At 46.8% G+C, this 22,140-nt stretch overlaps 2 protein-coding genes across 2 annotated transcripts in view; one reads left to right on the top strand and one right to left on the bottom strand.

The window, feature by feature from the left end:
• Positions 1-4,153, bottom strand: part of grhl3 (grainyhead-like transcription factor 3) — a gene marked incomplete at both ends in the record, with an annotated part of 38,553 nt that extends 34,400 nt beyond the window's left edge. The window contains one exon of the mRNA XM_080547133.1: positions 4,044-4,153. Within this exon, the coding sequence (XP_080403259.1) occupies positions 4,044-4,153 (110 nt within the window). The remainder of the gene's footprint in view (positions 1-4,043) is intronic.
• Positions 4,154-12,344: 8,191 nt separating this feature from the next.
• nipal3 (NIPA like domain containing 3) lies at positions 12,345-21,636 on the top strand. Its single transcript, XM_080546297.1, has 11 exons — positions 12,345-12,396; positions 12,996-13,064; positions 13,807-13,978; positions 14,680-14,739; positions 15,291-15,436; positions 16,070-16,166; positions 18,542-18,677; positions 19,346-19,434; positions 19,706-19,769; positions 20,806-20,900; positions 21,317-21,636. The coding sequence occupies exons 1-11, from the start codon at positions 12,352-12,354 to the stop codon at positions 21,496-21,498; spliced, it is 1,155 nt and encodes a 384-aa protein (XP_080402423.1). The 5' UTR covers positions 12,345-12,351; the 3' UTR covers positions 21,499-21,636.
• The last annotated feature ends 504 nt before the right edge of the window (positions 21,637-22,140 follow it).

The raw sequence follows: 22,140 nt of genomic DNA, 5'->3' as shown, positions 1-22,140 counted from the left end.
AAATATTCACCTTAAGTTCCTGCCATCCCTGTCACATCCCTGTCACACACATCAATGTGTGTGTGTGAATGTCTGTCACCTGTGTGTGTGTGTGTGTGTGCGCGTGTGTGTGTGTGCATACGTGGAGACAAGCTTGGACAGGCCCAGGATTTAGGAAAAGCCTGCTCCGCCACTACCCCGCAACGAAAGAACATTCCTCCCGCAAAACGAGAGAGTATCACCTGATCATCCCTCAAAAAGAAACCACACACACCTTCCTTCCTTCCTTCCTGGATGATGCCACGAGAGCGTGTGAGTCATAAAGGGTCTCCTTCTTCCCTGTCGCCCAGCACGCCTGCATTCCTGAGGTGACAGGCGGCGGTGGCGTGTGTGTTTGTTTTGCGCAACCGGCTCAACGGTCGGAGAATACTACGCTGCCGGTGTCGCCAACGACCTCGAGGGAGGTGGGTGGTAGCGCCCACGCTCCGCCAACGACCTCAGCGTTTTCTCTGACACCAACGCAGAGCACGCCACGAGCACCGCAGAAGGAGGCCGGCTACTGGAGAGAGAGACTCACAGAACACCATGAATGAATTAATGAATGAATGAATGAATGAATGAATGGTCTTTATTGTCATTGATATAGTACAGGTACCATACAACGAAATTTGGGAGGGGGGGCTCCCCTGGTGCTAGGAAAAAAAAAAAACTAAAAACAAGAAGGGAAAAGAGCTGGTTTACATAAATAAAGGCTATGTACACTATCCACTATACTATACTATACAAATAAAACATTGTGCTGTACTCTATGCTATGCTATACTATACATATCCTAACATTTCCTATCTCTGAACCTTATGTACCCGAGGGTTGTCATATTGCACATTGTGTTATTGCACATTCATTTAAAGTGTCGCAGTTTGCAGGTTTGAAATGTTCACAGTTGTGTTTCAGTATTGCACTTGATTACAATCTAGTAGCTGCCATCAAATTGTCTAGATTGTCCAGGGCCTAGAACCTAGGTCTTTGCTGTGTTCAGGGCCTGAATGGCCCTGGGGTAGAAGCTGAGCTTCAGTCTATTTGTCCTTGCGAACATGGTCCTGAACCGCTTGTCCGAGGGCAGCCGAACAAAGTGTTCGTTCCCAGGGTGGGATGGGTCTCTGGAGATCTTGGAGGCCTTCCTGAGGCAGCGTGTGTTGTACAGCTCTTCCAGAGAGGGGAGGGGGGCGCCGGTGATCTTCTGGGCCGATCTCACGACTCTCTGTAGCGCTTTCCTTTCTGCGGCTGTGCAGCTGGAGAACCACACACAGATGCAGTAGGTGAGGATGCTCTCCACTGTGCAGCGGTAGAAGGTCACAAGCAGCTCCTGTCTGAGGTGGTATTTCCTGAGGACTCTCAGGAAGTAGAGCCGCTGTTGTGCCTTCTTGATGACGGCTGCTGTGTTGGTCTTCCAGGACAGGTCATCCTGTATGTGCACCCCCAGGAATCGGAGGGTTGAGACTAGGGCTGGGCAAACGATCAAAATTTCTTTTTCGATAATCGCAAGAATTCACGATCAATTATCGATTAATCAATAAGCTTTTTTTTCATTAAAAAAATAAAATAAAACTAGGGCAGAAATAACAAGCATGTTTTCCTTGGGGAAAAAACTTTATTTGTGTTGCTATTGCACACATTCATTCATTCACATTCAAACTAGACACTACAGTCAGATAACAATCCTCTTAAACAAGGCAGTGAGTAGCCTAAATTGTTTAACTTAAAAACACATTTTACGTTATAAATAAAAATATAGAAAATAAGTAACTCACCATAGGAGCAGTAAAAAAACAGTTACTCACAAATAGGAGGATGACTGAAAACGTTAGTGTCCTTAAGAGCGTCCAGCTTAACTTACATTTAAACTCCAGCGAGAGACTGTAGGCGGCAGGCCTACTGGTTCTTGTTCAGAAAAATGATCATGTTAACATGTTCAGGGGTGAGAGACGAACGCAATCTGGTGACACGTGGACAAACTAATTTCCATTATTATTATTCAAAAAAAAAATATATATAATAAAGAAAAATAATATATATCGATCAAAATATTTTGTGATCGACCAAGATCCTTATCGATCAATTATCGATCGTCGATCATTGATGCCCACCCCTAGTTGAGACTCTCTCCACGCTCCCTCCATCGACGAGCAGGGGCTGGACCTCAGATTTGTTCCTCCTGAAGTCCACGATGATTTCCTGGGTCTTTGACTGGTTCAGCAGCAGGTTGTTAACCTTGCACAGCTTGCTCAGCTGCTCTACCTCATCCCTGTACGCCGCCTCGTCCCCCCCCCCGAGATGCAGCCCACCACGGTCCCTGGGGTCCCACGGTCCCTGGGGTCCCTGGGGGGATCCAGTGCTGAGTCTGAGGGCTGTGGAGGTGTGGGAGCCCACCCGCACCCTCTGGGGGCGGTCAGACAGGAAGTCCTTGATCCATGCACAGATAGAGTGTGATAGTCCCAGGTCTAGTAGTTTGGTCACTAGCCTGTCTGGAAGGATGGTGTTGAAGGCAGAGCTGAAGTCCACAAAGAGCAGTCTCGCGTAGCTGTTCCCCCTCTCCAGGTGGGATAGAGTGGAGTGGAGAGTCGTCGCGATGGCGTCCTCTGTGGACCTGTGGGCTCTGTAGGCGAACTGGTATGGATCCAGGTTGGGCGGGAGGCGTGTGACTATGTGGGCCCGGACTAGTTTCTCGAAGCACTTCATGATGATTGGTGTGAGTGCCACCGGGCGGTAGTCGTTTAGGCAGCTCACCGTGCTTTTCTTCGGGACTGGGATGATAGTTGAGGTTTTCAGGCAGGGTGGGATGGTGGCCTGGGACAGGGACTGGTTGAAGATGTTGGTGAAAACCCCGGCCAGCTGGTCGGCGCAGTCCCTCAGCACCCGTCCCAGGACGCCATCCGGCCCTGAGGCTTTTCTGGGGTCCACCGCCTTCAGCACGCGTCTCACTTCATGCTCTGTGAGGGTGAGGCTGCTGAGAGCTGGAGAGAGTGGTGTTTGTGTTGTGGTTACCTCCGTTCGCCCCTCGTCGAACCGGGCGTAGAAGGAGTACAGCTTTTCCGCCAGCAGGGGGTCGTCCTCCGCGGCTGTGAGCCTGTTGGCTCTGAAGTTTGTCATGTGCTGAACCCCCTGCCACACCCGCCTGGAGTCGTTGCTCAGGAAGCATTCCTCAATCTTCTCTCTGTGGTCTGCCTTGGCCTCCCGGATGCCACGCTTTAGGTTAGCCCTGGTGGTGCTGTACAGCAGTGTGTCCTTTGCTGAGTAGGCGTTGTCCCTCTCCTTGAGCAGTTTTTGGACCTTCTCAGTCATCCATGGCTTCGTGTTGGGGTAGACCCGGACACGTTTGTCCACGGTGGCTGAGTTGGTGCAGTTCACTATGTGGTTCAGAACCGACGACGTGAACTGTTCCAGGTCCTCATGCTCATATTCCTGCCATGAGGTGTCATTCAGGCAGATCTGCAGTGGAACGGACCCTGCTGGCCAGGTTCTGACAGTCTTAGTGGTGATGGGAGCACTTTTCCTCATGGGAGTGTAGGCTGGGATCAGAAGGATGGACACGTGGTCAGACATGCCTAGATGAGCTAGCGGTCTAGCCTTGTAGGCAAGCTTGATGTTGGTGTATACCTTGTCCAGTGTTTTTTCTCCTCTTGTTGCACATTTTAACATGCTGATAGAACTTTGGTAGTACTACCTTCAGGTCAGCATGATTAAAGTCTCCCGCGATTATATGCACTGCCTGAGGGTCCGCGCTCTGTCCTCCACTGATGACGTCATGTAGCCGCGCCAATGCTAAGCTAGCATCTGCGCTAGGTGCTATGTATACTGCTGTTATGTACACCGTGTTGAATTCCCTCGGGAGGTATGTGGGTCAGCATTTAACAGTCAAGTATTCCAGGTCTGGGGAGCAGTGGCTACTTACAGTTTTCGTGTTTAAACACCAGCTGTCCTTCGTAGAAATGATCAGGACGCCTCCGCGCGTCTTCTCACTAAGCAATGTCCGGTCAGCTCTGTGAAGCGAGCGTCCCTCTAGCCCGACGGCAGAGTCGATGATGGTAGCGTTGAGCCAGGTCTCTGTGAGAATAATCACACAGCTGTCCCCCAAGGTGTTGTTGGTAGCTACCTGCAGTCTCAGTTCGTCCATCTTGTTAGCGAGTGATCTCACGTTGGAGAGGAATATACTCGGCAAAGCTGGCTTGTCCGGGCTTCTTCTCAGCCTAGCTAGCAGGCCTCCCCTGCGGCCTCGGCGTTGTTTACGATCTCGGCGCCGACGTTTGCGTCTGAGAAACGGGATCGCGTACCATTGTTCTCCCGGTGTCCGAGCGATATCGTGTGGGATCTGCTGTTGCTTCAGGAAATCCGCTGTTACTGTCCTCTCGTTTTGCGCACCAACTTCTAGTAAGTCTAGTCTGCTGTAGGTACTATTTACACAACAGTGCCCCGTAAGTACTGACATAAAAATGTACATACAAAGACTGTTCTGTTCACCATAGAATGTTCTGTTCACCATAGAATGTTCTATGCACCTTATAATGTTCTGTTCACCATAGAATGTTCTGTTCACCATAGACTGTTCTATTCACCATAGAATGTTCTATTCACCATAGAATGTTCTATGCACCATAGACTGTTCTGTTCACAGTGGGTCTTGGACTTCCTGACTGGGAGACCCCAAGTGGTGAGAGCAGGCAACTGCACCTCCTCATCCATCACTCTCAACACAGGTGCCCCCCAGGGCTGTGTTCTGAGCCCCCTCCTCTACTCGCTCTATACACATGACTGTGTGGCAAAGCACAACAGCAACACAATTATCAAGTTTGCTGACGACACAGCTGTGGTGGGCCTGATCTCTGGAAATGACGAGAGGGCCTACCTGGGAGAGGTAGAGAACCTGGCGCTGTGGTGTCAGGAGAACAGCCTCTCCCTGAACGTCAGCAAAACCAAAGAACTCATTGTGGACTTTAGGAGGTCAGGGGTTAGGGACTATAGCCCCCTCAGCATCAACGGAGCAACGGTCGAGAGAGTGAACAGTTTCAAATACCTCGGAGTTCACATATCCGAGGACTTGACACGGTCCACACACATAGACAGTGTTGTGAAGAAGGCACAGCAGCCCCTCTACTTCCTAAGGCGGCTAAAGAAGTTTAAAATGAGTCAGAAGATCCTTAAGAACTTCTACTCATGCACAATAGAGAGTATCCTGACCGGTAACATCACCTCCTGGTTTGGGAATAGCACCGCATATGACCGCAGCAGACTGCAGAGAGTGGCCCGATCAGCCGAACGCACAATTGGAGGTGGGCTTCCCACCCTCCAGGACATTTACACCAAGCGTTGCAGGGCCAAGGCTAGGAGAATAATCAAAGACTCTAGCCATCCTAACAACTGCCTCTTTGAACTGCTGCAAGCGTTACAGGAGTCTCATGGCCAGCACAGAGAGACTCAAAAGGAGCTTCTATCCCCAGGCCATCAGGATGCTCAATGACTCTCAATGACTGTGAATGAATGAAACCAAACCAACCAAACCAGACACTTTAAGCACTTTACACCATATTTAAACATATTTAAACACCACTACACCATATTTATACATCCATCAAGCGAATTGCACTTTTTTATTACTGATTTCTCTTGTACTTGTATATCGTGTATTGTAAAGTGTATAGTGTATAGCGTATTGTATAGTGTATAGTGTATAGCGTATTGTATAGTGTATAGTGTATAGCGTATTGTATAGTGTATAGTAGGTGTTACACCATACTTATGACTTATTTAATTTTTTATTTTATCTTTAATTATTGGTACTGTATGAAGCACATTCTCAAGGGGGGGCCTGTGCAGAACAAAGCATTTCACTGTACTGTACATGTGACCAATAAAAGCGAACTTGAAACTTGAACTTGAAACCATAGAATGTTCTATTCACCATAGAATGTTCTATGCACCATAGACTGTTCTGTTCACCATAGAATGTTCTGTTCACCATAGAATGTTCTGTTCACCATAGAATGTTCTGTTCACCATAGAATGTTCTGTTCACCATAGACTGTTTTATGCACCATAGATAGACTGTTCTATTCGCCATAGAAGAGAGCATACCGGATCTTACAGCAGCTTACAGGGACAGTGAGTGAATGCATTTGTCGCATAGTTGGTCCCAGTGGAAATTGACCCCACAACCTTATGCAATGCTCTACCAACTACGCCACAAAGGAAATGTCACTTTGCATTTTGTGATAGAACAGCTACATCCTTGTAAAGAGAGGCTCGGTGGGAGGCTGGTGGAGGTAGACATCGGAGGACGGAGGACACATGACACCGTTGTGTGTTTGATACCATTCCTCACTCCGTTCCATGCACTACAATGAGGCCGTCCTCCGATGTCTACCTCCACCAGCCTCCCCTGTCCTCCAATTTATACCTCCACCAACCTCCCCTGTCCTCCCATGTCTACCTCCACCAGCCTCCCCTGTCCTCCGATGTCTACCTCCACCAGCCTCCCCTGTCCTCCGATGTCTACCTCCCCTGTCCTCTGATGTCTACCTCCACCAGCCTCCCCTGTCCTCCGATGTCTACCTCTACCAGCCTCCCCTGTCCTCCGATGTCTACCTCCACCAGCCTCCCCTGTCCTCCGATGTCTACCTCCCCTGTCCTCCAATGTCTACTTCCACCAGCCTCCCCTGTCCTCCGATGTCTACCTCCACCAGCCTCCCCTGTCCTCTGATGTCTACCTCCACCAGCCTCCCCTGGTCCTGTACAGAGAGCTTTACAAACATGTTAAAGAACAACGTGTGTGTTGCATCATATGAGCAGGCAGAGACTGAGACTGCACTGGAGTCCCTCTGATGGAGGAGGTGTCACACCAGAACACTTCAGGGACATGACGTAACCCAGGCCTGTTTGTCTTGGGAATGACAGGTGTCACTCTGACCCCCCCCCCCCCCCCACACACACACACACACACACACATCATAAAAAAACACCTGCAGGATGCTCCCACCCACTCTCAGCCATAAACACCATAGACACCAGTCGTTTACATTTGAAGCTATGATAATTAAAGGATCTTGTGTGTGTGTGTGTGTGTGTGTGTGTGTGTGTGTGTGTGTGTGTGTGTGTGTGTGAGTGTGTGTGTGTGTGTGTGCGGTGGGTGGAGTGAAGGATGATCCAACCATCTTTAGGCCCTGGAGGAACCATAGAAATTCCAGCTGTGATTGGCTGGGCGGGTCCACATGGGGGGGGCGGGTCCAGGTGGGGAACAGGTCCGTCTGCTATGCAGTATGACCCTGATAACCCCAGTCAGACATGCCCTGGCCCCCTGGTGCCTAGCCCCCGGGCAGCACCCTGACACCAGTCCCCAGCCCCCAGCCCCCAGCTCCAGACCCAGCCATAGCCCTGGCCCCAGTCCGTGTCCCAGCCCCAACCCCAGTCCCAGCCCCCAGCCCCCAGTCCCTGGTCCCAACCCCAACCCCAAGCCTTATCCCTCAAATACCCGATGTAAATCAGCTACGCCATCGAAAAGATAGCAATTGGACAACTTGGGCGGTGGGGGAGAGGGGGGAGGGGAGTGATGAGGAGTGAGTTTGTTACCTGTGAGTGGACGTGGTTACCTGTGCACCTGTATGTGACGAACTCTGGAGAATGCCTTCTAATACAGGTGTGTCAGAGGGAATCTAATATCTAAAGATATGTTCCATTCCCACAAATCATCTTCAGATGCTGCTGTGGTGAGACAGGTGACAGGTGACAAGTGACAGGTGACAGGTGTGTGTCTGTTACGGGAAGCTTTGATGTTGTGGAGGGAGATTTTCATGCATCTCTCATGCATCTAACCAGTAAATATGTAATTATTTATGTAACCTTCTGACTTCTGGTTGACACAAACTAGTAAATCACTGCCTACTTACTGTGTGTCCACCCCTCCATCCGCCCGTCTCTGTCTGTCTGTCCGCCTGTCTGTCTGTCTATCTGGAGACTGGTGGAGGTCGACCTGTCCTCCTCCACCAGCCTCTCCTACAACACGTCAACAAAATAGTTTTGTCTTTCATCTGAATGCAGAGTTTACAATCGTTTATAATCACACATTACAGATGAACATATGAAACATATTTTATCCTGCCACTACCGCTTTCTAGTTGTTGTTGACGTTTTCCATCGCTCACGCTCTAGTTGTTGTTGACGTGTTCCATCGCTCACGCTCTCCTGTCAATATTCCCAGAACAACATCTCATCCAGCCTCCATGCTGTGCCGCTGTTAGGATGTGTTTTCATTGAGTATACACTTTAAACACTTTATATGAAATAACTAATCAAACCAATGTGTCATTTAGACTGTTTACTCTCTCCCATCTTCTCTGCCTTGTAACATCTTGTAACATGTCACTTGAACTGAACGAAGGACAGACTTAAGGCCGATTTAAAGTTCTGCATCGAATTTACGTGCGTAGCTTACGTTCCCTACGTAAGGGCTCTCGCACTTTACACTTCTGCGTAGGCTGCGCTGCAATTACACCGTCACATCGCTAGGTGGCAGTGTGTTTTCTATGCCCCTGTGCTGTGCCTCTTCCGGTTAGGAAGTCAACGGAGCTCAAAGCTCAAAGCGGCATAATAGCGATCTTTTTGTTGTTATGCTTGTTGTAAATAAAAGTTCTATGATGCATTGAAATGACATTAAACTAAGATAATACGATGGTTATCATACTTTTTCAAATCTTTATTAATAAGTAATTACAGAAAAAGTAAATGACATTTCTATCATGGCTTCCGCATTTTGGCCGATGAGAGAGTCGGAATCTTGTCTGAATCATGTGCTACCAAGCGGACCAATCACAGAGCTGACGCGCTGACACGTACTTAGATTTTTTGAGAGGAGCACATTCAAGGCTACGCACGGTCACGCGGGACTACGTAAGCTTACGCGTAGCCTACGGAGTCGACTTTACGCAGAACTTTAAATCGGCCTTTAGACCATGGGTCAATGGGTCCTCAGAATACTCAGAACTGACAGAGAATCAGCTCCTTATGGGGCAGAGTTAGAATGTACATGGCTGGGGTACCCTTCAGGGTCAAGTAGGCTGAACAGAGCCATTGTCAATAGTTATGATTTGTGTTAGACAGATGTTTGCTTGATCATCAATATTCTGTCTATAAAGGGAACACTGCATGTGGCCATGACTGTGTGTGTTCTCCCCCTGTGAGAGAACTTACCTGCAGCGCTGCAAAGGAATAAATCATTCTTCAATTGTCTACCTTGAGCAAGAATCCTTAATTACTTTGGGTTACTACCAATCTCGGGCCACCACCCATCAATAATACTTATTTAACAGCCGCCAAATGCATTCTCCTGTCTTCACCTGACACGCTACAGGATGCAGCACATCTCAGATCTGTGACAGTGCTCCCTATGGTGTGGCTGAGAGGTAACAGTCTGGATGTATCTCCATGGCTTCACTCATGTGTGTATACTATGTGGTCATACCCTAGAACACTGTTATAGCCGTGGATACAGAATTAAGAATGACTCATTCTAATTCTATATCCACAGATACTATAGTTCTAATTCTATGGTTCTTCTACCCAGAGTGGTGTATTAAAAGACTGGCACCAATGGGTTTTATTGGATGATAAACCTGGCAAGGTTACCTGGTAACACGTAAAGGAACTATTTGCCGTTGGCCAATAGAAAATGGCCCTTCATTGGCGCCACTCTTCTTCATAGAGCACTCTGGTTGAAACCATAGAAACAGACTTGTAATTCTATGGTATCAACCTGGGATAGACTAGTTTTCACTCCTCTCCTGGGTAGTGATGGAGGTAGAAATCGGAGGACAGGCTCATTGTAATGTATGGAATTAAATATAATAATAAAAACATGTCTTCCTTTCTCTTGCACTGTGACTGGTGATGGCACTTGTTCTTATGGAAGGTTTGACACATGATGACTGTTGCACAATAGACAAATGTACATCAGCTAAATTACTTAAATGTAAAAATTAATAAGGAATAGTATCAACCATGTGTGTCCTCATTCCGTTCCATGCATTACAATGAGCCTGTCCTCCGATTTCTACCTCCACCAGCCTCCCCTGGTATGAGGCCTTTGCCCAGACTAACAAGTTAAATAGTAGCTGTTGCCATGAGAGCCCATTTGCCTGAAAAGTGTCACAACTCATACATTACACATACATATTATGCTTCACCATCTCTCTCGTTTGCAGATTGAATAAGAATTTGTGACAGTTATTTTCCATTGATACATATTCCACTCGTCAAAACGGCACGTCCTATCAAACAGAGGCCTGGTCAGTGTAGCTCTCTACTCCCTCTACTGGTCACACCATGTCATGTCTAGTGATGGATGTGTTGGCTGACAACGGTCGGTTTTTTTCCTGAATAACTCAGCAAATACAGGCCGTTTCTCCCTCAGCTCTGAGACAGAGAGAGTAATCCATGTTTTTTATGACTAGAATGCTTGATTATTGTGACACTCTCCTGTCTGGTCTACCAGAAAGGTATGTAGCCTAAGTAAGTAAGTAAAGCTGTATTTATATAGCGCCTTTCGTACATGAAATGCAACTCAAAGCACACACAGTATCCCTCAGATGCTCTGGCCTTTTAACTATTTAATCACGATTTAACTATTTAATAACTATTTCACTATGTAATAACGAGTTAACTATTTAATAACTATTTCACTATTTAATAACGAGTTAACTATTTAATAACTATTTCACTATGTAATAACTATTTCACTATTTAATAACGAGTTAACTATTTAATAACTATTTCACTATCTAATAAGCCCAAGACCAAGAGACATGGCGGGGCAGCTTTCACCCCCAGTCTCTGTCTGGACCAGCCTGCCAGCGGACCTGAGGGGGCCGAAACTGCGGACAGCAGCCTTGCTTTCACGAAGGTCGCTTTATTCTTTGTCTTTTAGTTATTTTAGCCCATCCTTTCTTCCGTTTTTCTTGTGACAGCTGCTAATTATGTCACAGTGACTCATGGCCATATAGTACATGAGAGGCGTGCACGTGTTCCCTTTGGTCTTTAAAATGCGTTACACAAGATAAACCGTTTATTGTCCTCCTACTTCAACCATACAAAAACACAATCAATTGACTATAATCACAGGACTGTACAACACCAGGGCCTGCGTATGAACACAGCGGACTGACGCAGTGGGCCGATCCAAAACGCCCCGGGGAGCGCATGACACCGGCGGAAAGCATGCGTGGCATGCCTCTCTAGTCAAGATATGATTGATGCTGTCACATTAACTATTATGTTGCTCCTTTGGGTAGATCGAGGGATGGACCAGGTTGACGCCTAGTTTAATTTTAGACATGGGAAAATACAAAGCATAGACCGATCCCAAAATGATGGCTATGACTGCCAAAGACATAGAACCCGAACCCGAACCCGCCTACCAGGGGAGGCTGGCGGAGGCGGATATCAGAGGACGGGCACATTGTAACGCACGGAACGGAGTATCAATTGATGCCATTCTTAATTCCGCTCCATACATTGATTACAACGAGCACGTCCTCTATCTGTCTCCACCAGCCAGGGAGGCCTAATGTGTCTATGGGTATTTATTATTGATATAATGAGTTATGGATTGTCACTTTCCAGTTATGGAAAGTTATGGATTAATTTGTCACTGGTGTAAGAATCCATTCTGGCGTAAGAATGTCTCGCTGTCGCCGCCTGTTGGGTTGATGAGATACTGCAGGGTGCACCTGCTTCTTACACCCTGCCTGCTGAAACGGATCTGGATGGGGGGGGGGGGGGGGGGGGGGGGAACAGCATTATTTATTGCATAAAATCCACGTTTTGGGGGGGTTGAACTATTGACATTAATACGTACATTATTTGTTAACTGCATGGGGGGTTTGTGGAAATAGGGAGAATTACCTTCGTGAATGTTTGAGACATAACTAGTACAGTGAAACAGTGGTGGCAATGTGTAGAATAATGCACAGTTTGCAAAAAATTGTAAGGAGTCGATATTTCGGTCTGTCAAAATGATTGGGCATGCACTTTATAGATCTTACGTTGCAGTGTGTTGTCCATTTCTTGGAACGTCACCAATTATCTCATACTGCGTGATGCGTAACCACTGTGCGTCACTGCGTCACGCGTAAAAGACCTGCAACAGGTAGAATCCGGAAATAACAAGGATGTAAAAATGGCGTTCCCCTTACCCTGTAGACACTAACGGGAAAACAACCCGGTGATACTCTTCCGTAAACATAAGCTGTATTTTAAGGAACACATGATGTGCCGGGAATCCGGACGTGCACTTGCTGTTGACCGTTAGCTGTTTGCTTCCTTACCGGAATGGCAGGAGTGGAATTCACCCGGTTCGATGGCAGCTCCTACACGGTGAGACGAACGCTGCGGCAGGATGACAACATGTCGTGACTGTCCTGCCCTGTGGAGACACACACACCGGGGGGCTGCAAAGACATGACACATTTGACATATTATTGTGCCTCTTTATCTTGGAGCTAGGTGTCCAACATTTGACTTCGTTGTTTGTTTGTTTGTTTTTACAAATGGTGATGGACATTATTATAGTTTCTGTATGGTATCAACATTTATTGGTTTTCTGTTCAGTGTGTATCTGACATGGTATTTAACACCCGTATAGTCAATACAGTAAATGGATGTCTTTAGGACTCCTCCCATGGGTGGGTACTGACTGTAATCACCTATGACTGTTCAGACAAACCTGCTCATCTACCACACACACACACACGCACGCACACGCACGCGCGCACACACACACACACACACACGCACACACACACACACACACACACACACACATACACACACACACACACACACACACACACACGCATACATACACACACACGTACATACACACACTCAAAGCCTATCAAATACAACCAAAGCAAATACAATCGATCTTGTCACTAAGGTATGTGTTTTCTCTTGTGTGTGTGTTTGGGTTGCAGGAGAACCTCATCGGGACCCTGCTGGCCATATTTGGTAATGTGCTGGTCAGCATCTCGCTATGCATCCAGGTACGTCAGCTCAGCTCCCTGTGAAACCCGCATCCTCTGTTCCCTGTGTTGACCCTAGCAAGGCGTGTCCCTACCTGATGGGTAATGGTGCGGGATCAGAGACATTCACTAAACACACACTGCTTTCTGCTCCCAAAAGCCCAGTAAAATCAGGCTTTATTTATAGTACATTTTCACAGCGTCCCGATACACTTTACAGTTGACAAGATCAGATATACAGTGCACTGATAATAAAAAAATAAAAAAATAATAAATGTAAAAACTGCACAGATTTATATCAACAACTCTATCACTGAGACTGCCATTGGCCCCTGGCCTAAGCTAGATTACTCTTCCTGCTACGACTGGTGGATTGATGATTCACTTGCTTAGTCAAATGTATTGATTGTAAAGTCGCTTTGGAATAAGGCGTCTGCTAAATGCCAAAAATGTAAATGTAAATGTTAACAACTGTAATATTTCCTGCCTATTTGTGTCGCTTCTACAGAAGTACACACACACACACACACACACACACACACACACACACACACACCAGCCCAGACTCACACAGACAGTAATTACACACACTCACACACACAGACACACTCACACACACACACACACAGACACACACACACACACACAGACACACACACACACACACACACACACCTGCCCAGCCTCACACAGACAGTAATTACACACACACACACACACACACACACACACACACACTCAACTGTTTCTGTCGCTTCTACAGAAGTACAGCCACCTGTCTCTGGCGGGGGCGAAGGACCCCCGGGCGTTCTACTGGACCAAGACGTGGTGGGTCGGGCTGGTCCTGACGGTCCTGGGGGAGGGCGCCAACTTCACCTCCTACGCCTTCGCCCCCCTGGCGCTGCTGGCGCCGCTCAACGCCGTGTCTGTCATAGGTACCGACACATCGCCCAGGCTGGGTCACCCCCCACACAGATTAAACCCAGGGTTCCCGCGCTGGTCTTAAAAAACCTTAAAGTCTCAAATCCAGCATTCTAATTTATAAGGCCTAAAAAGGCCCCAAATTTCAGTTATTCGGTCTAAAAATGAGGTGCTAGGTCTTAAAAAGTAGATCCTGCAAGGAAATCAGTCCGACCACATCTATTTACGTGGAATCTAATCAATCTAATCACATCTAATCAAACTGGAACCAAAAAAATGCCAATTCGCTTCCTTTTTTGTCTGTATGGCAGTGAAATCCCTAATTTCATCACCTTGAGGATGACAAAAATCTATCATATGGTGTCGCGAATAGGTCTAAAATTATATCAAAGAGGTCTAAAAAAAGGTCTAAAAAGGTCTTAAATTTCACTTGTTGAAACTTGTAGGAACCCTGTAAACCCCATCCTGGACTAACATGCATCTTTAATGGAGATTTACTGTTGAACATTGTATCAAATCCAGTGTTAATCTGTGTCTGGGGAACTGGTACTTGGCTGTCCAGGGGATGTCTTCTCGTTGGTGGATGTAGGAGTTGTTGGTCTGAGGCAGAAATCTAATATTTAAACAGACTGAAGTTTAGAAATGCAATACACACATATTCTGAGTAAACTGATCATGTGTCTAATCTGTCATCATAATATTTTTGTTTTTCCAGCAAGTTCGATTTTAGGTTTCATTTTCCTCCGTGAGAAGTGGAAGCCGAAGGACTTCCTAAGTAAGTTGAACACGTAGGTGTTATCTACCAAGGTCCTGTACTGTATAACACGTGATACTGACATTCCCTTCTATGTAAATAGTATGTAACCCATGTATGTAAATAGTATGTACATTATCCTATCACTATGCAAATACACCACTTGACCCACCGCACACATTCTCTGTCTATACAGGATATTGTATTTGGGAAATGTGTGTGTTTGATACCATTCCCCATTCCGTTCCATGCATGACAGCAACCCCATCCTCCGATTTCTACCTCCGCCAGCCTCCCCTGATGTTCTACCTCCTTTAGCCTCCCCTTCCACATTGGGGGAATGATACATTTTTGTTGTTTTCCCCTCTTATGATGACTGATGGACAGATGATTCACTTACTGTAGACAAATGTAGTTGTTGTAAGTCGCTTTGGATAAAGGTGTCAATGTCAAAAATGTAAATGTGATGTAAATGTTAACGGTGACATCCCTGTGTGTGTGTGTGTGTGTGTGTGTGTGTGTGTGTGTGTGTGTGTCTGTGTCTGTGTCTGTGTCTGTGTGTGTGTCACCAGAACGCTACGTGTTGCTGTTCCTGGGGTGTGTCCTGACGGTGGGCGGGACCTACCTCTTCGTCACGTTCGGACCCAACTCCCACGAGCAGCTGAACGCCGGGAACGTCATCAGACACGTGATTGGCTGGCCTGTGCTGCTGTACCTGGTGAGAGGGAGGGATCTACTGATGACAATAGAATAATAGGATAAAATAGACATCTGAAACATTATATGCAGTAACAACAGTCCAGTAAGATTGAACATCCCCAGCCTGACTCTGATCACCCCGATTGAGCCAGCTGGAGAAGTTGTACAGTCTTATTGGGGCAGGCAGAAAAGATCTCCTGTAGTGCTCCTTAGTGCAGCGTGGTTGGAGTAGTCTGTTGCTAAAAGAGCTTCTCCACCCTGCCACAGTGTCATATGGGGGTGGGGGGAGGTGGGGGGGGGTTGTCCATGTCCATGTCCATGTCCATGATTGTCCAGGTTAAAGGTGTGAAAAGGTTAACGTTGTTCATGGATTAGAACCAGTGTCTTATTCAAGTTGGGCATGTTATTATTACTGTTTTATTCAGCTTATTGATGTTTCATAATGTTATTATTCATGTCTGCCAGGTTATTGTTTGAGCTGACAACCACATTGGTGACCACGTTGGTCAGTCCATGTTCTGGGCCTACATTGTTGCCATGGAGATAATTGGCCTTTTATGTCCTTATTATACGTTATGTAATTATGTCACTGCTGTAGCATCTCATCTGTTGTTGTTGTTGTTGTTGTTGTTGTTGTTGTTGTTGTTGACAGCTGGTGGAGATCATCATGTTCTGCCTGCTGCTCTACTTCTACCACCAACGCCGCGCTAACTACCTGGTTATCATTCTGCTGCTGGTCGCCATCCTCGGTACGCTCAGACATTAATATTTGAACCATTTAGCCGACGCTTTTATCCACAGCGACCGACAATGAGAGATTACAGGGAGAGTCTCCCTGGAGTAACTCAGGGCTAGGTGCCTCACCATTACCCCTTCCAGTTGTTTGGCCATTCTAATGTTATTGCGTAGACCTGGTGCTCAATATTTGTCAGCTGCAAATGCGTTCCCTCAACACTTCACGCATAAGGGATGTTGTGTTCATTCACTATTATACCAACCTTCACAAACCGCCCACAGGGCAACGCCTCCCTCAACACCTCCCTCAACCCCTCCCTCAACACCTCCCTCAACACCTCCCTCAAACACCTCCCTCCACCCCTCCCTCAAACACCTCCCTCCACCCCTCCCTCAACCTCTCCCTCAACCCCTCCCTCAACCCTCAACACCTCCCTCAACACCTCCCTCCCTCAACACCTCCCTCCACCCCTCCCTCAACCCAGTGTTTCCTCTATATGCATTTATTGGTGAGGGGCCGCCACAAATGAATTTCCTCCGCCACTAATTGATTCAGTCCACTAAAAAAAAACATTTTAGCTGATTAAAATATATCTGATCCTAGATCAGCGCTATAATGGATGTTGACTAAAAGTGCACCTAAATCCACGCCCATCTCTCTCTAACCGCTGATCCAAAATCAGATTAATGACATTAAACATTCAGTTGACACAAGCTACTTCTGATTGGTCTAAATGTGAACCGGCATGAGAACCGTGCAGACTCAACCATCCCTGCTCAGCAGTCTTACCTGCCGAAATGCTCGGGCGCCTGTGTTTTCTCCTCGCAAATAACGGGCTAAAAGTCACCGGTAGTACCATCTAAAAGATACAAAAAGCTGATCTAGCTAGCTAGGTGCACAAATAAGATATCACGTTAAATAACTTCGAAAAATTAAACGAAAACAGCGACAGATGGATGGATTTTTCAAGAAAAAAGATGTCCCAGACACTTCAAACATTGCTGAAGCTAGCAGTGGCTATGAGCGATCCGAAACGGCATGAACGTTTATGGCGGGGTACCACCACCACCAGCTACAACTACAGCGGGAGAACAAGCAGCAGCTACTGTGCGCTGTGGTATGTACACCAACATATATTACTTTCGTTTGTTACTTTTATTTGGACTTTGGATTTTAAGACCACTTTAATTCATGAAAAGGTCCAGAGTTTCTTGTTGCAAACGGAGGAAGGACAAACAACAGGTGCGTTGAAACCAACACCCAATCATGCCAGGACGATGGCTAATTTTATAATTTTGATAGACATGATAGCCATCACATCTACTGTAGTTGAAAAACTGTCCAAGTTGGAAATACTCGGAAACTTTCGCCAAGTTGGACATACTTTTCCTGTTGTGTTTGAGACGGAGCCAAGACTGCTCGTTTAGAAGGACATTGGATCCGTGAGTAACGTAAACCTTCAGAGCTGATGGATGGAAACCGGTATCACATTTATATTCTATATTTTTTTATTATTTTTTTTGCCATCCTCCCTCTAGTTTTGGTTGAAATTAGGTCGTTGTTTTGAGCGCGCGTGCGCGTTTCATGCGCGTGCACGCGGAAAGAAATTGGGGCTCTCCGCCACTAATGTAAAAATTCCTGGAGGAAACACTGCTCAACCCCTCCCTCAACCCCTCCCTCAACCCTCAACACCTCCCTCAACCTCTCCCTCAACACCTCCCTCAACCCTCAACACCTCCCTTAACCTCTCCCTCAACCCCTCCCTCAACCCTCAACACCTCCCTCAACACCTCCCTCAACCCCTCCCTCAACACCTCCCTCCCTCAACACCTCCCTCAACCTCTCCCTCAACCCTCAACACCTCCCTCAACCCCTCCCTCAACACCTCCCTCAACCCCTCCCTCAACACCTCCCTCAACCCCTCCCTCAACACCTCCCTCAACACCACCCTCAACCCCTCCCTCAACCCCTCCCTCAACGCCAAATCCCCAAGGGAGGCTGGTGGAGGCAGAAATCGGAGGACTGACTCATTGTCATGCATGGGACGGAATGAGGAATTTTAACAAACACACAACGTGTGTCAACGTCCATCCTCCGATTTCTACCTCCACCAGCCTCCCCTGGCCTGTCCTCATGCTGCCCCCCCCCCCCCCCCCCCCCGCCGTCTCCACTGCTTTCCTCTGATTAGATCAGAGTACGGAGAGGCCTGTGATCAGAGGAGAGGAGGGGAGGAGGCGGGAGGGAAGGAAAGGAGAGGAGAGGAGAGGAGAGGAGAGGAGAGGAGAGGAGAAGAGAAGATGACAGACACTCTATCAGACCAGATGCTCCACAGTGAGAGGTAGATCTGTTAGTAACCAGCATCAATCACCCCCTCCCCCGTGTTCCCAGGCTCAGTGACAGTCATCACAGTGAAGGCGGTAGCAGGCATGCTGGTCCTCAGTATCCAGGGCAACATGCAGCTGGGCGACCCCATCTTCTACGTCATGTTGGTCTCCATGGTCGCCAGCATCGTGTTCCAGGCTACGTGAGTGTCTGTGCTTAGAATGCTTTTGATTGGCTGAATCTGTGGATAGATAGATGAATAGATACTATAGATAGAGAGATGGATAGATACTATAGATAGATAGATGGATAGTTACTATAGATAGATAGATGCTATACATAGATAGATAGATGGATAGATACTATAGATAGATAGATGGATGGATAGATACTATAGATAGATAGATGGATAGATGCTATAGATAGATAGATGGGTAGATACTATAAATAGATAGATGGATAGATGCTATAGATAGATAGATAGATACTATAGATAGATAGATGGATAGATACTATAGATAGATAGATGGATAGATGCTATAGATACTATAGATAGATAGATCGATAGATACTATAGATAGATAGATCGATAGATACTATATGGATACATGGATAGATACTATATATAGATAGATAGATGGATAGATACTATAGATACTGTAGGTAGATGGATAGATAGGGAGATGGATAGATACTATAGATAGATGGATAGATACTATAGATGGATAGATGGATAGATACTATAGATAGATGGATAGATACTATAGATGGATAGATGGATAGATACTATAGACAGATAGATGGATGGATACTATAGATAGATAGATAGAGTTTGTATATTGTTGTCAGCTGACTCCTGATGCGTTGCAGGTTTCTCTCCCAGGCCACTCATGTGTATGACTCCTCCCTGATCGCCTGTGGCAACTACATCCTCTCCACCTGCTTCGCCATCACTGCAGGTGAGGCTGTCTGCCTGTCTGCCTGTCTGCCTGTCTGTCTGTCTGCCTGTCTGTCTGCCTGTCTGTCTGTCTGTCTGCCTGCCTGTCTGTCTGTCTGACTGCCTGCCTTTCTGTCTGTCTGCCTGCCTGCCTGTCTGCCTGTCTGTCTGTCTGCCTTTCTGTCTGTCTGCCTTTCTGCCTGCCTGCCTGCCCGCCCGCCTGTCTGTCTGCCTGTCAGTAAAAACAGATAAAAACAATACAAACGTTTTTTTTCACTTCCTGTTGTGTGCAGGAGCCATATTCTACCTGGAGTTCAACCATGACCACGTCCTCCATATCTGCCTGTTCCTGCTGGGGTGAGTGTTCTAGAACCTTCTGTTATCGTCATCAGTATGTTATGGTGAGTGGTCTAGAACCTTCTGTTATCATCATCAATGGTGAGTGATCTAGAACCTTCTGTTATCATCATCAGTATATGTTATGGTGAGTGGTCTAGAACCTTCTGTTATCATCATCAATGGTGAGTGATCTAGAACCTTCTGTTATCATCATCAGTATATGTTATGGTGAGTGGTCTAGAACCTTCTGTTATCATCATCAATGGTGAGTGGTCTAGAACCTTCTGTTATCATCATCAGTATGTTATGGTGAGTGGTCTAGAACCTTCTGTTATCATCATCAGTATGGTGAGTGGTCTAGAACCTTCTGTTATCATCATCAGTATATGTTATGGTGAGTGTTCTAGAACCTTCTGTTATCGTCATCAGTATGTTATGGTGAGTGTTCTAGAACCTTCTGTTATCATCATCAATGGTGAGTGGTCTAGAACCTTCTGTTATCATCATCAGTATATGTTATGGTGAGTGGTCTAGAACCTTCTGTTATCATCATCAGTATATGTTATGGTGAGTGGTCTAGAACCTTCTGTTATCATCATCAATGGTGAGTGGTCTAGAACCTTCTGTTATCATCATCAGTATATGTTATGGTGAGTGGTCTAGAACCTTCTGTTATCATCATCAGTATATGTTATGGTGAGTGGTCTAGAACCTTCTGTTATCGTCATCAGTATGTTATGGTGAGTGTTCTAGAACCTTCTGTTATCATCATCAGTATGGTGAGTGATCTAGAACCTTCTGTTATCATCATCAGTATGGTGAGTGTTCTAGAACCTCTGTTATCGTCATCAGTATATGTTATGGTGAGTGGTCTAGAACCTTCTGTTATCGTCATCAGTATGTTATGGTGAGTGTTCTAGAACTTTCTGTTATCATCATCAGTATGGTGAGTGTTCTAGAACTTTCTGTTATCATCATCAGTATGGTGAGTGTTCTAGAACCTCTGTTATCGTCACACTGAGGTGAAGTGTAAAGTGTCGTCCCATCTCCGTAGATGTGCGTTCTGTTTCCTGGGCGTGTTTCTCATCACCAAGAACAGGAAGAGAGGCAAGGCCTTCGAGCCCTACGTCACCATGGACATGGTGCAAGGTTGGTAGAGACAGCACCCTGCACCCTGCACTGTGTCTGAGTCTACTGATGTCTTTCTTCTGAAGGCGTCAAAGTACTTCTTACATTTGTACATTTGATAACTTTTTATACTTCCTTTATACTTCCTCTGTTTTAAATGAATAAAGGACTTGAAAGTAATGCATTTTACGCACAGCTTCAAACACCCAGTGTTTTTTTTTTAACCTGTGTTTGTGTTTTGTGATAGTCTTTGGGTGCATTCGTAAATGCACTCCGAGAGCGCCGGAGCGCACCCGGGGTGCCCTCTGACCCATTCGGAAATTAACTGATTTCAGTTGAAACCAAAACACCCTGAGCGCTCAGAGCAGATTTCCAGAGCGTATTTACGAATGCACCCTTTGTTAGAACAGTGGGGTTTGACTCTCTTCTTCTCCTAGGAGTCCCCACCATCCATGACCGAGGTCAGGTGGTGCAGCCCGACTACGGCGGGTCCTTCTCGTACGGCGCCCTGGTCAACAACGACAGCGCCGGGCCCGCCACCCTGCCCGTGGACCTGCGGGCCCGTGTACCCAGCTCCTCTGCCCCCCCCTACAGGTCGGCTGACCCCAAGTACGACTGAAAATGCTCCAGAAGTGACCTTTCACCCCAAAACCCAACCCCCCCCACCCCCACCCTCAAAGGAAAAACTTGATTTTGTCATTTGGGTAAACTATCCCTTTCCACCCCACCGCCACCCACACACCCAAGATTAGTGGACAGTGAGGCAAGGACTCAGTTGGGGTAAAGGGGGGGGGGGGTCTACTTCTTCAGCTCCACTCCTCCTCTCTCCATCCCTTCGTTTGAACCTCAAGAATCTTTAGAGCAGGGGAGGCTGGTGGGGGTAGAAATCGGAGACGGGGCTCATTGTGTAATGCATGGAACGGAATAAGGAGTCTATAAGGTATAAGGTATTAAACACCCGTTCCGTTCCACACGTTACCACGAGCCCGTCCTCCGATGTCCGCCTCCTCCAGCCAGAGAAGGACCCTGGACGTAGCAGACACTGGACATGGACAGCGTGGACATAGACAATCATACCATCACTGTGACGTCATGTGCCTTAATGCAGACTGCCTTCCTGTCATTCCTGGTGTTGGTGTTGGCCTCATACTGTAAGGCTTATCTACTGTACCCAACGTCCTGTATCTACCCTGTATACTACTGGTCGATGTGGCTAATCCTGCCGCTTAGCAGGGGAGGCTAGTAGAGGTAGAAATCAGAG

Source organism: Nansenia antarctica (assembly GCF_963989245.1).
Source record: "Nansenia antarctica genome assembly, chromosome: 1".
Taxonomy (NCBI): Eukaryota; Metazoa; Chordata; class Actinopteri; order Argentiniformes; family Microstomatidae; genus Nansenia; species Nansenia antarctica.
Note: the sequence above shows the minus strand (reverse complement) of the source record. Positions and strands in the feature narration are given on the sequence as shown.

Bases quoted from the DNA above. Each gene is read 5' to 3' on its own strand.
- nipal3 (XM_080546297.1), top strand. From the start codon at position 12,352: ATGGCAGGAGTGGAATTCACCCGGTTCGATGGCAGCTCCTACACG. The intron at 13,979-14,679 runs GTACCGACACAT...TTGTTTTTCCAG, and splicing joins CAACGCCGTGTCTGTCATAG to CAAGTTCGATTTTAGGTTTC. The intron at 14,740-15,290 runs GTAAGTTGAACA...GTGTGTCACCAG, and splicing joins GAAGCCGAAGGACTTCCTAA to AACGCTACGTGTTGCTGTTC.